The 13700-nt window shown below is 41.1% G+C and overlaps 1 protein-coding gene across 1 annotated transcript in view; it reads right to left on the reverse strand.

The window, feature by feature from the left end:
- MYRFL (myelin regulatory factor like) overlaps positions 1 to 11419 on the reverse strand; it is a 56866-nt gene extending 45447 nt beyond the window's left edge. The window contains exons 1-2 of the mRNA XM_054988914.1: positions 11146 to 11419; positions 55 to 142 (exon numbers count right to left, since the gene is read on the reverse strand). Coding sequence (XP_054844889.1) covers positions 55 to 142; positions 11146 to 11191 — 134 coding nt within the window. The 5' untranslated portion in view covers positions 11192 to 11419. The remainder of the gene's footprint in view (positions 1 to 54; positions 143 to 11145) is intronic.
- Positions 11420 to 13700: the final 2281 nt, after the last annotated feature.

The raw sequence follows: 13700 nt of genomic DNA on the forward strand, positions 1-13700 counted from the left end.
TTGAAACAAATGGAAAGTAGTAAGAGGAATGCTGTGTCAGCTTTTTTTACTTACCCAGTTCCAAACAGTTCAAACTCACAACCTACAAATTCTTCCAACATACTTGTATCTGCATTCTCCAATGTTCTAAGCACATCTTGTCCTAAAGATTTAAAGTGAGAATTTAGTCTGTGACTTTGCCCATGATCCATTTACTTCAGATTTTTCGATTGACAATGATCTTCTTCCACTTGAATTTATCACCACCAATAACTCTGGTTTCAGCAGAAAAACATGTAACACCCAATGGAAAGCTATGAAAAGTTCAGCAAGGAGACCTCTCGCAGCCTGCCTTTTCTTCAAATACCAGATTCCTAACACACTTACCTGCCTCTTTCACTAATGCTTGCCCACCTCGCTCAAAATATGCACTTGCAGATCCAGACAAATCCATAAAACAACTGTGCTCATTTCCAAAAATGCTCTTCTTTTAGCTCTGCGTCATTTCACTTCCATTTCTCATGCATCTCCACTGTCATTTTGTAGGAGCCCTTTCCCATCCTGACACAACTGTTCCCAAGTAATTCTTGTATCTTGATACCCAGCAGAACAACTTTCACCCTTATTGATCTATGCTTTATTATGGCCCATTGTTTGCCTTCAAAGCTCACCAGTTCACCTCACAACCCCCCTCCCCACTGCACTGTATGTCTTGTCTCTTCCCTGTCCAATCCATGTGCCTTGTCTTAACACTTCACTTTGCACACGCTTTCTCTGTGGTGGCCCCTACCCTGCAGAATGGCCTGCCTCAGGAGAGCACCCACTCTCCTGGCTTTCCACAAATGATGCAAAACTGAATTATTCACAAAGGCTTTTTACTCAGCTAGGAGGGAAGTATTGTAGAGAGGGAGTCTCAGATTCTTTGCTAATGAGTTAGGGACCATAGACTTCACCACTATGTCACCTTGCATATTATCCGTTGCTTTGAACATATACTCCTATATACTACCTGTGCTTCATGTTATCTAATGTCAGTCCTAGAACTGATTATGTTCTGCTTCAGCAATTATTCAGCTTTTTATTGGATCCTTTCTAATGCTATATCTTTGTAAAATCCTATGACACTGTATGGAAATGTCCTGATGCTGATTGTACTAAAATCACACTATGTAATCCGCCTTGAGTCTCAATAAGAAAGGCGGACTATAAATGACATAGATAAATAGACAGGCAGGCAGGCAGGCAGGCAGATAGATACATTTCATTCTAGCCTTCCTCTAAGGAGCTGAGACATAGCTTCCCAAGAATGCTGTGAGCTAGATTAGGCTGAAAGTGTGCAGCTGGCTTAAGATCACCCAGGGTGCTTCATGGCCCCTTAGAGATTTGAATGCAGGGCCGATTCCAGACGGCCCTCCGCATCCCGAAACGTCGCGCGTCGTTGCGTGGAAAACGCGAAATATCGCGTTTTCTCGTGAGAGTTTTGCGCGACCTCGCGCGATGACACGCGACGTTTCGGGATGCGGAGGGCCGTCTGGAATCAGCCCAGGTTTCCCACCTCCTAGTAAAATGCTTTAACCACTACATCACTCTCACTGTGCTAGAGTTCCCCATTAATCTTCAAGCAAAGTACCAGCAAGCTTTCCCTTTTCTGGGATCAATTGCTATCTTCTTTAAATTGTATCAGTGACAATTTTTGTTGTTGATACCTGCCCTGAGTTTTCATGATGGGGCAGACTGTATCTGTGAATGATAACATATGTAAACTTTGCAAGTATGACCCTTAAATCTCTTGCCATCTGTTCTTCTGCAGACCTTTAGGAGGGTCGTTTGCGGCAATGTGAGCCAGAGCCAAGCTACAAGTGACACCTGACACAGGTTGGACACTTGTCAGCTTCCCTCAAGTTTTGATGGGAAATGTAGGCGTCCTGGTCTAGCAGCTTGGCTCTCCAACTGCTGTCCAATGGACTTTTCAACTGCCACATCCAACATTCCACCAAGCTGCCTACATTTCCCATCAGAACTTGAGGGAAGCTGACAAGTGTCCAACCTGTGTCAGGCGTCATTTGTAGTTTGGCTCTCAGTCTGAGCTCAGCATCTGTTGTTGTTCTTAGTAGTATGTGAATAAGTGTTCCAAGGTGGTCCAATAAGAGACAAAAAACTTTTCACAAGTTTATTTTCTGGAAAAACTGTAACTGGCAGGAGGCCGATTATATACTTTATTGAACAGTTGTAAAAGATGAACTTCAGGTTCACATCTCCCTACATGATCTCTTTCCAGGTTATCTACTATTTCTCTCCCTCTGCTGTAAAAGATGAGAAGAGCAAAGCAGAGTTGTTGCTTGAGGGTTTATTGCTGTCATACTTGTTAGTTTCTGTTTTTGTTAATCAACCAGAACATTCTGTATTGTGCCCTGGTTTCATGTACATATGATATGCAAGCGGCCTTCTAGATCTTTTTAGGCAGAAAAGAGGCATGTCAGTGTTTTAAACTAACATAGCAAGGGGTATTTGGCACAAGAAACATAACTAGCAAGGGGTACTTGGCACCTCTTGAAAATAATTGTTTTCAACTATTGTAAAAGTGTCAGAACACAATTTGTCTCCTAATAAAGCAAAACCATGACCAACTTTCTTATTGAAATAGTAGCCTGAAGAACAACCCTTAGAAATCTAGCATGTCGAGCCTACTTTTTACATTTCAAAACATAGTCCTTATTAAATATGCCCTTCTTGTATATTTCCCTGCATTTTTAAAACAAACAACATTAGGAACCTAATTTAATATTAATGTTTCTGCTAGAGACAGAGCAGCAGAGGTGGATTTTCTTCTTCAATTGTATTTGGCCTGTGAAGTAGGTTAAGCGGAGAGACTGTGTAACCACCCAAGATCACTGTGTCTGCTTCATGGCTGGCTGAAAATCTGGACTCTGTTCTCCCAGTCTTCACCCAGCATTCTGAGCACTACTCCAAAGTTTCTGCTCCTCAGCTGTGTGTGATTCGTTTACAAAGTGAAAGCATTTAGGACTTTGTCCTTCAGTTGCTTATTAACTGAAAGATTATAAGTGTTATTATCAGGGCTTTTTTTCTGGGAAAAGAGGTGGTGGAACTCAGTGGGTAGCCCTCGGAGAAAATGGTCACATGGCTGGTGGCCTCACCCCCTGATCTCCAGAAAGAGGGGAGTTCAGATTGCCCTCAGCGGTGCGGAGGGCAATCAAAACTCCCCTCTGTCTGGAGATCAGGGGGCGGGGCCACCAGCCATGTGACCATTTTCAAGAGGTTCCAGAACTCCGTTCCCCTGCGTTCCCCCTGAAAAAAAGCCCTGGTTATTATTCATATGATAAATCTAAGATCGCAAACTTGACATTTCAAAAGCTGGCTAGAAAATTGGCAAGACGAAGTACTCTACATAGAAAAACTAATGGAGATTCTAACTGGTGAGTTCAAGTTGAGATAGTTTCTAAGGCCAAACCAAAAATGATGCTGGGAGATCTCTTAATGGCCCTTAGCCCTGGAAGAGAAAAAAGAAAGATACTTATCTTTGGCTGCCTTTGTTCTGAGGCTGATAATTCCCTAGTTGGGGTGTGTGTGTGTGTGTCACTTTTGATTAGTCAAACTATGTGGAGGGAAGGATTCTTCCCTAGTACCATGCTGGGAAAACCCATTCATGGTTCTCCTAGTGTACACATCTAGTTTAGTCCTATATCTACAGAAAGCTCGTATGTTCTTCAGTAAGGAATGAATGCTCAGGCTGGGGAAGTAACTCAAGATCCTTTCCTTCTTTTTTGCCATTAGTCTGTACCAATATTTGTGCTCAGTGCTGTTTAAAAAAAACCTCTTGGATACACACCTTAACATGGTGAGGGGGTTTGAGTGTGTCAGTGAAGTTGAAAACAACACTGTCAGGAGCATAGGCTTGGTCGAGAGTCTAAACTCCTGGAAGATTCACTCAAGGCAAAATGGTCAAAGCTGAGACACCAGACTAAGATGCATTCACCCCCTTCAGGAATCTACAGTCACATCAGTAGAAGAGAACCGAATGTTCCATTGGTGATGGGAGTGGAGGAATTCCTGAAGGTTAGCTACTGGGCAGCAGCAGTAGTGGAAGGTGACACTGATGGAGGATCTTTCACAGACAATGGCAGTCACTTCAACTGACCCTAGTTAGTACTACAAAGCAGAGGAAGGCAATGGTAAACCACTTCTGCTACTCTCTTACCTTGAAAACTCTATGATGAGACAATCCAAAATGAAAAAAGATATAGTGTTTGAAGACAAGACCCCCAAGTCGGATGGCACTCAATGGGCTACTGGGGAAGAGTTGAGGACAAGTACGAATAGCGCTATTCTTAATTATGGGACTGGATTAAACCCGAAAGAATGTCCAGTTGCGGATGTGAATAGATGCAAAAGGAATGTCCAAAGCAGTGTGACACACATAATAGAAACATGGAACATGAGAAATATGAATCCAGGTAAACTAGAAATCATAAAACAAGAAATGGAACATTTAAACATTGTAGTCCTGGGTGTGAGTGAACTAATGTGGACCGACTCAGGACATTTTCATTCAGAAAATCACGCAGTGTTTTATTGCGGAAATGAACTCAAAAGAAATGGTGTTGTTCTAATAATGAGGCAAGACATAGCACAAGCAGTTAAGAGCTACAACGCAAAGTCTGACCGAGTAATATCAATCAGACTTCTGGGAAAACCTGTTAACATAACCATCATTCAAGTTTATGTTCCAACTACAGTTGCTCTGGAGGAAGAAACTGAAAAATTTTATGCAAGTGTCCAAGAAGAAATTGATCGTACACCTAAACAAGATATGCTGATAATCATAGGTGACTGGAATGCAAAAGTAGGAGATAAAGCAGAATCAAACATAGATGGAAAATTTGGATTAGGATCATGAAATGAAGCAGGAGAATGGCTCATAGAATTTTGTGAAGCCAACAACCTGTTAATTGCTAATACATGCTTCTGACAACCAAAAAGATGATTGTATACGTGGAAATCACCAAGTGACCAATTGGAAGTAGAAGATGGAGAAGCTCTATTCTCTCTGCAAAAAAAGGAGCTGATTGTGATACAGATCATGAGTTGCTAATATCAAAAATTAGAATAAATCTAAAGAGAAACACTAAAAGAACCATAGTGCCAAAATACAATCTAAATAATATTCCTGAAGAATTTAAAGACCAAGTAAGGAACAGATTTGCAATACTAAGTTTAATTTATCATGAGCCAGAAGAACTATGGGATGAAACCAGAGATATTATCAAGGAAGAATGTGCAAAGACTATTCCTGTAGCCAAAAGAAAGGAGAAATGGATGATGGAGGAAACTCTTCAACTTGCTAAAGATAGATGAGAAGCAAACGCAAAAGATGACAGAAATAGGGTCAAAACTCTAAACACAGCTTTTAAGCAACTTGAATGCAGAGACAAATAAATATATTATAATAACCAGTGCAAAGAAATAGAAGAGAACAACAAAAAAGGAAGAAGAAGAGATCTGTTCAAAAGATACAAGAAATCAAAGGGAAATTCAAGCCACAGATTGGGATGCTGAAAGATCAACATGGAAATACAGTATCTGATCAGGACAAAATAAAGGAAAGATGGAAGCAATACACCAAAGAACTATACAAAAGAGATGGAAGGATGACAGATACTTTCAATGAAGAATCTTTTGATGAAGAACCAGAAATCATAGAAAGTGAAGTAAAAGCTGCACTCACAGCAATTGGGAGAAACAAAGCACCTGGAGTAGATGGAATACCAATAGAGCTATTTCAAGCTACAGAAATAGAGTCCATCAGAATCTTAACAAGAATCTGTCAACAAATATGGATAACAAAACAATGGCCCACAGACTGGAAACGTTCAGTCTACATTACGATTCCAAAAAAGGGGATGCCAAAGCGTGCAGCAACTATTGGACTGCTATGTTAATTTCCCATACAAGCAAAGTGATGCTCAAAATTCTGCAGCAAAGACTTTTATCATATATGGAATGAGAAATACCAGATGTTCAAGCTGGATTCAGAAAAGGAAGAGACACCAGAGATCACATTACAAATTTATGATGGCTAATGGAACATACCAGGGAATTTCAGAAGAAAATCAGCCTGCGTTTTATAGATTACAGCACAGCTTGACTGTGTAGATCATGAAAAGCTATGGACAGTCTTAAAAGAAATAGGGGTGTCACATCGTCTGATTGTTCTGATGTGCAACCTGTACTCTGGACAAGAGGCTACTGTCAGAACAGAATATAGGGGAACAGAATGGTTTCCAACTGGCAAAGGTGTCAGACAAAGATGCATATTATCTTACTACCTGTTCAACCTCTGTACAGAATATATCATAAGGAAAGCTGGATTAAATCTAGAAGAAGGTGGAGTGAAAATTGCTGGAAGGAATATTTGAGATATGCAGATTACCCCAAATTACTAGCAGAAAATAGTGAAGACTTGAAACGACTGATGAAGGAAAAAGGAGAAAGCATCAAAGCAGGATTACAGCTGAACATCAAGAAGACAAAAGTAATGACTACTGAGGAATTACTGGATTTTAAAGCTGAAAATGAGGAAATTGAAAAATTCTATTCCTTGACTCAATCATCAACCAAAAGGGAGACTGCAAGGAAGAAATCAGAAGAAGACTGAGACTTGGAAGAGCTGCTGTGAGGGAGCTAGAGAAGATCCTTAAAGAAAGAGGTCTCTCTGGGAACCAAGATCAAGATAATCAAAACTATGGTATTCTCCATCGCTATTTATGGATGCGAAAGCTGGACAGTGAAGAAAGCTGACAGGAAGAAAATTGAGTCATTAGAAATGTGGTGCTGGAGGAGAGTTCTGCTGATACCATGGACAGCCAAAAAAACAAATAAGTGAGTTCTAGATCAAATTAAGCCTGAATTCTCCCTAGAAGCTAAAATGACAAGACTCAGGGCCAAGCTACACATGACGAATGACACTTGAATGGCAAGTGTATTTCTCCCTGTTCACTTGCCCTCCACTCAATCCACTTGCCGTTCAAGTGTCTTTCGTCATGTGTAGCTTGGCCCTAAGGCTATCATACTTTGGTCACATCATGAGAAAACAAGATTCTCTGGAAAAGTCAATAATGCTAGGGAAAGTGGAAAGCAGTAGGAAAAGAGGAAGACCTTAACAAGATGACTTAACTCAACAAAAGAAGTTATGTCCTCCAGTTTGCAGGATCTGAACAAGTCTGTTAATGATAGGATGTTTTGGAGGTCTTTCATTCATAGGGTCGCCATAGGTCAGAGGTGACTTGACAGCAAATAACACACATACACACTGTTAAAAAACGCATTCAGATCACAACAGCTATTGAAGGTTTATAGCAATTCTCCATCACTTCTCAGCAGCATCTCATAAGAACAATGGAAAATAAATATAGAGGTTTGTGACTGGATGGGTAATTAAGGTAACTAACAAAATCCAAATGGGCAATCATGTCATCAAAGCTTGCTGGAAGAGCAATAAACAAAAAAAACCTTTAGTAACACTTCTTTCCCTCGGTTGCTTACATAGACTAAAGACTGAAATCGTGTTCCAAAGTTTCAGTCTTTTTAAGAAAATTGTTTTACTCTGTTATTTAATGTATTCTAGAATTTTTAAGGAACCTCTGGAAGGTTTCTGGTTCCTGCTGCGTAATTCCTAATTTCAGCAACCGTATTAAAATCCACTATGAAAGGCTTCCCTTCAGTAAACCCAATAAAAGCTTCCATTCAAGTTATTGTTCAGTCAAATATTGATTTTTGCATAATTTATTTAAAAGATTTCCTCTCAGTGTTCCTATGAAGATTCTAATGATTTAATGAAAATGAGCTATGTTATAGAATAATAGGGCTAAAAAAGTCTTAAAGATCAAAGTTCCTGTTCTGCACCACCAAGCAAGGTTTTCATCTATAGATGAAAATGCCATTTTTATTTTAGTTGCCACAAAAAAATTAATCTTTGCTATGCAGACAGCTGCTATCTAGGCTGAGCAACGCACAAACAGAAACAAGGTTCCCACAAATGGAATTGGGTGGGTGGAGGTGGAGATCTGTATAGAGAGCAAATGCAACCAACAATTAGTTTGTCCACCTGGCCTGAAGGAGGTTGTGTGTAGTAATGTGGCTGCTTGTGACAGAATGCTTGCAGATTACTAAACTGACAGAAGCAGGGTGCCCCTTCTCCTTGGGTGACCTCAAGGCAGTGGAATAGGGCCTTTGCGGCCTAGTTCTTACTGAGGCAGTCAGCCTCTGACTAGGATTACCACTTCAGTCTGCAGTGGTAATCACATGATTGAGTTCTCCAAACAAAGCAGTTCCCTGCATGTAAAAAATAGATGGCAGGGAGAAGGATAGCCTGACATGCCAGTTTTCTGTGTGGAGGGATTTTTTAAAACAATCATGTGAATATCCCAGCTGCAACCCAAAGAAAAGCTTATCACTTCACTGAAAACTAGACCTGAAATTAGGGTTTCCATCTCTGGGGGTGGAGCCTGGGGAGGGATCTCAGCCAGGTATAATGCCATAGAATCCACCCTTAAAAACAGCCGTTTTCTCTTGGGAAACTGATCTCTATGGTCTGGTGATCACTTATAATTCTAGATCTCCAGACCCCACTTGGAGGTTGGCAACCCTATCTGAGACAGGGTAGCCTGACCTAACCTAACCACTCCCCAGAGCTCTCTAGTTCTGAGTGCTCAGGGGAAATCACACAGGCCAAAGTGAGTTCATAGCATTCTGCAGTATTTGAAGTTCGCTTACAGTTGCCAGCCAGATGGGGCCTGGAATGACAAGTGATTTCCAGAATACAGAGATCAATTCCCCTGGAGAAAATAGCATCTTTGGAGGGTAGAATCTATGGCATTGCATCTCTCCCCTCCCTAAACTCTACCCTTCCCAGGCTCCACCCCTCAAATCTCCCAAGAATTTCCCAACCTGGTGTTGGCAACTGTATTGGGCTGCATGTGTAGGATACTCTTTCAGGCTGTATTTACATGTAGTAGGTCAATTACACAGCTGTTTCTTTAAAATGAGGTTTCCATACTGATAGAGAACTTGGAAGCCTTCTAGAGGTTCTGTTTCAACCTCGAAAAGCACCATGACAGTCTCTAATTTGTGTCTGTTTTAAACTACCATTTCAAAAAGCCTGTGCTAAGGGGTCATTCCAAATTCCTTCAGCCTGGGTATAAAACAGCCTCGGTCTCTTCATGAACTCTCCCTTTTTATTCTGCTAGTTTCTATGCATATTGGCCACAATCCAGCAAAGCACTTTAGAAGCCCTGTGGTTGGAGATGGGATGCAGTGAGCTGACAGAAACATATTGAAAGAACAATTTCTAGCTGCACTTGCAAAATGTATTGGGATTGGAGGCGCCATCATTAATGAATTTTAGCCTGCCTTAGTCAGTCAGCTTCACAGCCTTCAAGGCGTTCCAGAATCATCACAGCTCCAGTGCCTGAGCTGCAGTGCTTTCTGCTCTCTACCTAAGATCGAAGGCAGTGGCCTTCTTCAAGCTCTGAACCAGATAACCATAAACCATATCACCACAACTGCAAGACAAGACTACTGTAATACACAATTTTAAGGAAGTGCTACTCTGGGTTATGGCTTGAAAGCTTTAGCCAGTCCAAAAATGGTACGGTCATCTTCTTAAGTAAGGAAGTTTCCTGAGAGCCCTTTGTATTAGCATTTCCACTGTCTCTTTGCTGCCTCTAGGCTCATTTATAAAGGATCTTACTATGAACTGCAAAGCCTTAAGAAGCCTGTCTCCTTTGCATACCATTCGAATATCTGAGGTGAACGTCATTAAGGTACCAAACCAGCCCACAAAACTGGACAGAAATGTCTTTGTGCTGATAGCCCTTCAGCTATGAGCCTAGAGTTATTGGAACCTCTTAAAATGATGATGAGTTCCTTCTCCTCCTATTGTTGTTGTTATATCTACACAGAGCTAGTCAACAGCCCAACATAAGTGAAAAGTATCTTGCCATTAAGCCAGCTATCTATGGAAGAATCCTGTGGCAAGAGCAGCCCAGAGCCGAAATGCAAGCATCTTCCAACAAGAGTATTTGTAATGACCTTATGGGGTTATCTATACCAGTGAAAAGGTGGCTACACCTTTTTAGGTTTCCCTCAGTAAATTTCATGGGCTTAATTATTACATTGTGACGGTAAAATGGGGGAAGGAAAAAACAACAACCTTGTGAGAGAAATTAGGCTGAGATACAGAGACTGGCCCAAGGTCATCAAGCGAGTTCCAAGGCAAGTGGAGATTTGAACATGAGTCTTCCCAGGCAGTGTAACACTAACCACTATACTACATTGGATCATGACAAACTGGAGAGCCAGTTTGGTGTAGTGGTTAAGAGTGCCGGACTCTAATCTGGAGAACTGGGTTTGATTCCCCACTCCTCCGCTTGAAGCCAGCTGGGTGACCTTGGGTGAGTCACAGCTCTCTGGAGCTCTCTCAGCCCCACCCACCTCACAGGGTGTTTGTTGTGGGGATAATAATAACATACTTTGTAAACTGCTCTGAGTGGGTATATAAATCGAATGTTGTTGTTGTTATTATTGTATGGATACCTTTCTCACTGCTTAACACTACAAATAGTTAAGTAAACTCCCATTGAAAGCAACTGCATTTGTGGCAATAGAAAACTTTCTGGGGTGTTTGTTTATATGAAAGACCAAGCCAGATCATTTCATCACGTAACGGGTGTGGTTATAAGTGACAGGCAGGTACACATATATGAAGCAAAGATTTCAGAGGAGTGCACTTGTCTCCTACTTTTCTGCCCATTCATACAGAACATTTACTCTGAAATCACTATAGGGCACCCACACCATGATTCTTCTTTTATTTGGCAAATAAATACCCATGGCAAAGACATGGTTAAAAGGGGTTAGGGGTGTTCATGTCCATCCATTCACTTCTAAAGTGGAATGGGATGTGTAACAACAATGGAGCACGCAGTGCGGAGGGCTCATCCTTGTGCCTGTTGCTTTCATCTTTTTTTGGTCAGCCCAGCTCTGATAACCTAAGTGAGCTGAACTGGAAGACAAGTGAGAGAAGGAAAGCATCAAAGACGAAGCACAGCACCAGTGTACCTTACCGTTCTTTACCCATCAGACTCTTACCTTCAAAGAACTGTTGTAGGGCCTCATTTTCATCCACTACATCCATGGGCAAGAGGAGAAAAAGCAGCTTTCTCAAGAATTCAGAGCATTCGGACTTGCTCAGCTAGTTACGATAATTAAGCTGTTTGAAAATCCATTGCCTCATCCTAATCAGCCAGACACTGGCTATTTTACATAGAATTTCACACTTTCAAATGTCGAGTTAGGGGTTTATTTGCCACACCTTTGGGGCTAAAAGCTACTTCTTACAGCTACAGAACACCAGAATAGGTGCTTCCTTCCTTGTTTAAAAGACCTTTACCCTCAAGATTACTTTATACAACACGTGCAATTAAACAAAGGTTACTTATCTTCTCAACAGGCCTTCCCCCATTTCCAATGTGTTTTTTTAACTGCATTAAAAATACAACTATGTTACCTGAAGTGACAATCAATGTTCACATGTACCTGGGGAAACTATATCATGTACCATATTTACCAGAAGAAAGACAAGCTTGAATGTAAGATGGTCCCCATAAAAAAAGTTAACAAATGTTTTTTTAAATGACAATATATACCTCCAGAGCATTTGATAGATCTGTCAATATTAGGGTTGCCAGACTGGTGGTGGCAGGGATAAATTCATGGGGAACGCAAAACTGATATACCTACACAGTATTCAAACTGTTACAAAGTGTATTTAAAGTGCAAGGGTTTGAATAATGAACTCTCCTTGAGCTGTTGTCTTTAAAAAGGATTTTACATTTAGCAGCAATGCTAACAGTTGTTACTGTTAGGGTCACATGTAGATTCACTTGCAGTATTTCCGCGTGTGAGCGTGGTTCCTTTAACAACAGGGTTACCAATTAGTTAGAATTAAAAGGAATAGTTAAGTGATGTAATGGCGCGAGAGAGAAAGCTCAGCCGCCATGTTCCGAGTTTTAAGTTTTGAAGTTTATTCTTCTTGATTGAACGTATGTAATTATGACTTTGATATGTGTGCACTGAATGAATTGTAAGAAGTTTGTTTGCCTCTGAATGTAAAGCAAATTGTGAATTTATGTTATAGCGGAGTATACGCCCCTGATGAAGTAAGGGATGAAATCTGTGTTGTGCAGCCGGCCCCAGATTGGGCGTGGCGTGGAACCTCTTCCATCGGCTCTACAGACAACCGCTTCTAAGAATCACAGAGGACACTTGAGAAGAAACAACAGCATGAGACATAATAAAGAGTCCAGTAATCATATCTCATGCTGTTGTTTCTTCTCAAGCGTCCTCTGTGATTCTTAGAAGTGGTTGTCTGTAGAGCCGATGGAAGAGGTTCCATGCCACGCCCAATCTGGGGCCGGCTGCACAACACAGATTTCGTCCCTCACTTCATCAGGGGCGTATACTCTGCTATAAAATAAATCCACAATTCGCTTTACATTTAGAGGCAAACAAACTTCTTACAATTCATTCAGTGCACACATATCAAAGTCATAATTACATACCTTCAATCAAGAAGAATAAACTTCAAAACTTAAAACCCGGAACACGGCGGCTGAGCTTTCTCTCATGCGCCATTGCATCACTTAACGATTCTTTTTAATTCTATTCTAACTAATTGGTAACCCTGTTGTTAAAGGAACCACGCTCACACGCGGAAATACTGCAAGTGAATCTACATGTGACCCTAACAGTAACAACTGTTAGCATTGCTGCTAAATGTAAAATCCTATTTAAAGACAACAGCTCAAGGAGAGTTCATTATTCAAACCCTTAGGTTTAACGGTTTGTAACCTATGGATCCAAAATGCTTCACGATGGAGAAGTGACGCCTGAATAGCCTCCTTTGTTGATCACTTCCAAGACCGCTACCCGAAAGGCATTTTCTTTGTGCCTTCTTTCTAGAAAATGTTGGGTCAAGGGTGCCTCCAGGATCTTATTTCGTATTCTTGAAATATGTTCAAGAACTCGTGTTTTAATTGGTCTGGAGGTGCATCCTACATAGATCGACTGACATGGACATTCTATAGCATATATCACCCCTGAGGTCTGGCAGGTTGCAAAATGCTCGAAAATCAGACTTTGTTTCTTGATCATAATTTCTTTGCCTTCCCACAAGAGGTTACAAACCTGGTAACGACCACATTTAAAGTTACCCTGTGGTAGCGGCTGTCTCTCACTTTTAGATTGTATGCCTGTATGGACCAAGTCGTCCCTAAGACTCCTGGTTCTACGGAAACCGACTAGCGGCTTCAATTCACAGCCCTCAATATCTTCTATTAGTTTCCAGTGGCGAGAGATGATTTTCTTAATTTGATTAGATAAGGGGGTATATTCCACCGCCCATCTGATTCTATTCCCTGGATCATGTTTCCTCTTCTCGAATAAAGATGTTCTACATGTAGATCTGGCACGAGATAGAGCTGTTTGGATGACTCGCTGTGGATATCGTCTTCTTACAAAGTTTCTGCACACAATCTTGGTGTCTTTTTCAAAGTCTGCCGTAGACGATGAATTGCGCTTTATTCTTAAAAGTTGGCCATAAGGGATATTTTCCCTCAAGTGGCGAGGATGGAAGGACCCATATT

This window comes from Eublepharis macularius, chromosome 9 (assembly GCF_028583425.1).
Source record: "Eublepharis macularius isolate TG4126 chromosome 9, MPM_Emac_v1.0, whole genome shotgun sequence".
Classification (NCBI taxonomy): domain Eukaryota; kingdom Metazoa; phylum Chordata; class Lepidosauria; order Squamata; family Eublepharidae; genus Eublepharis; species Eublepharis macularius.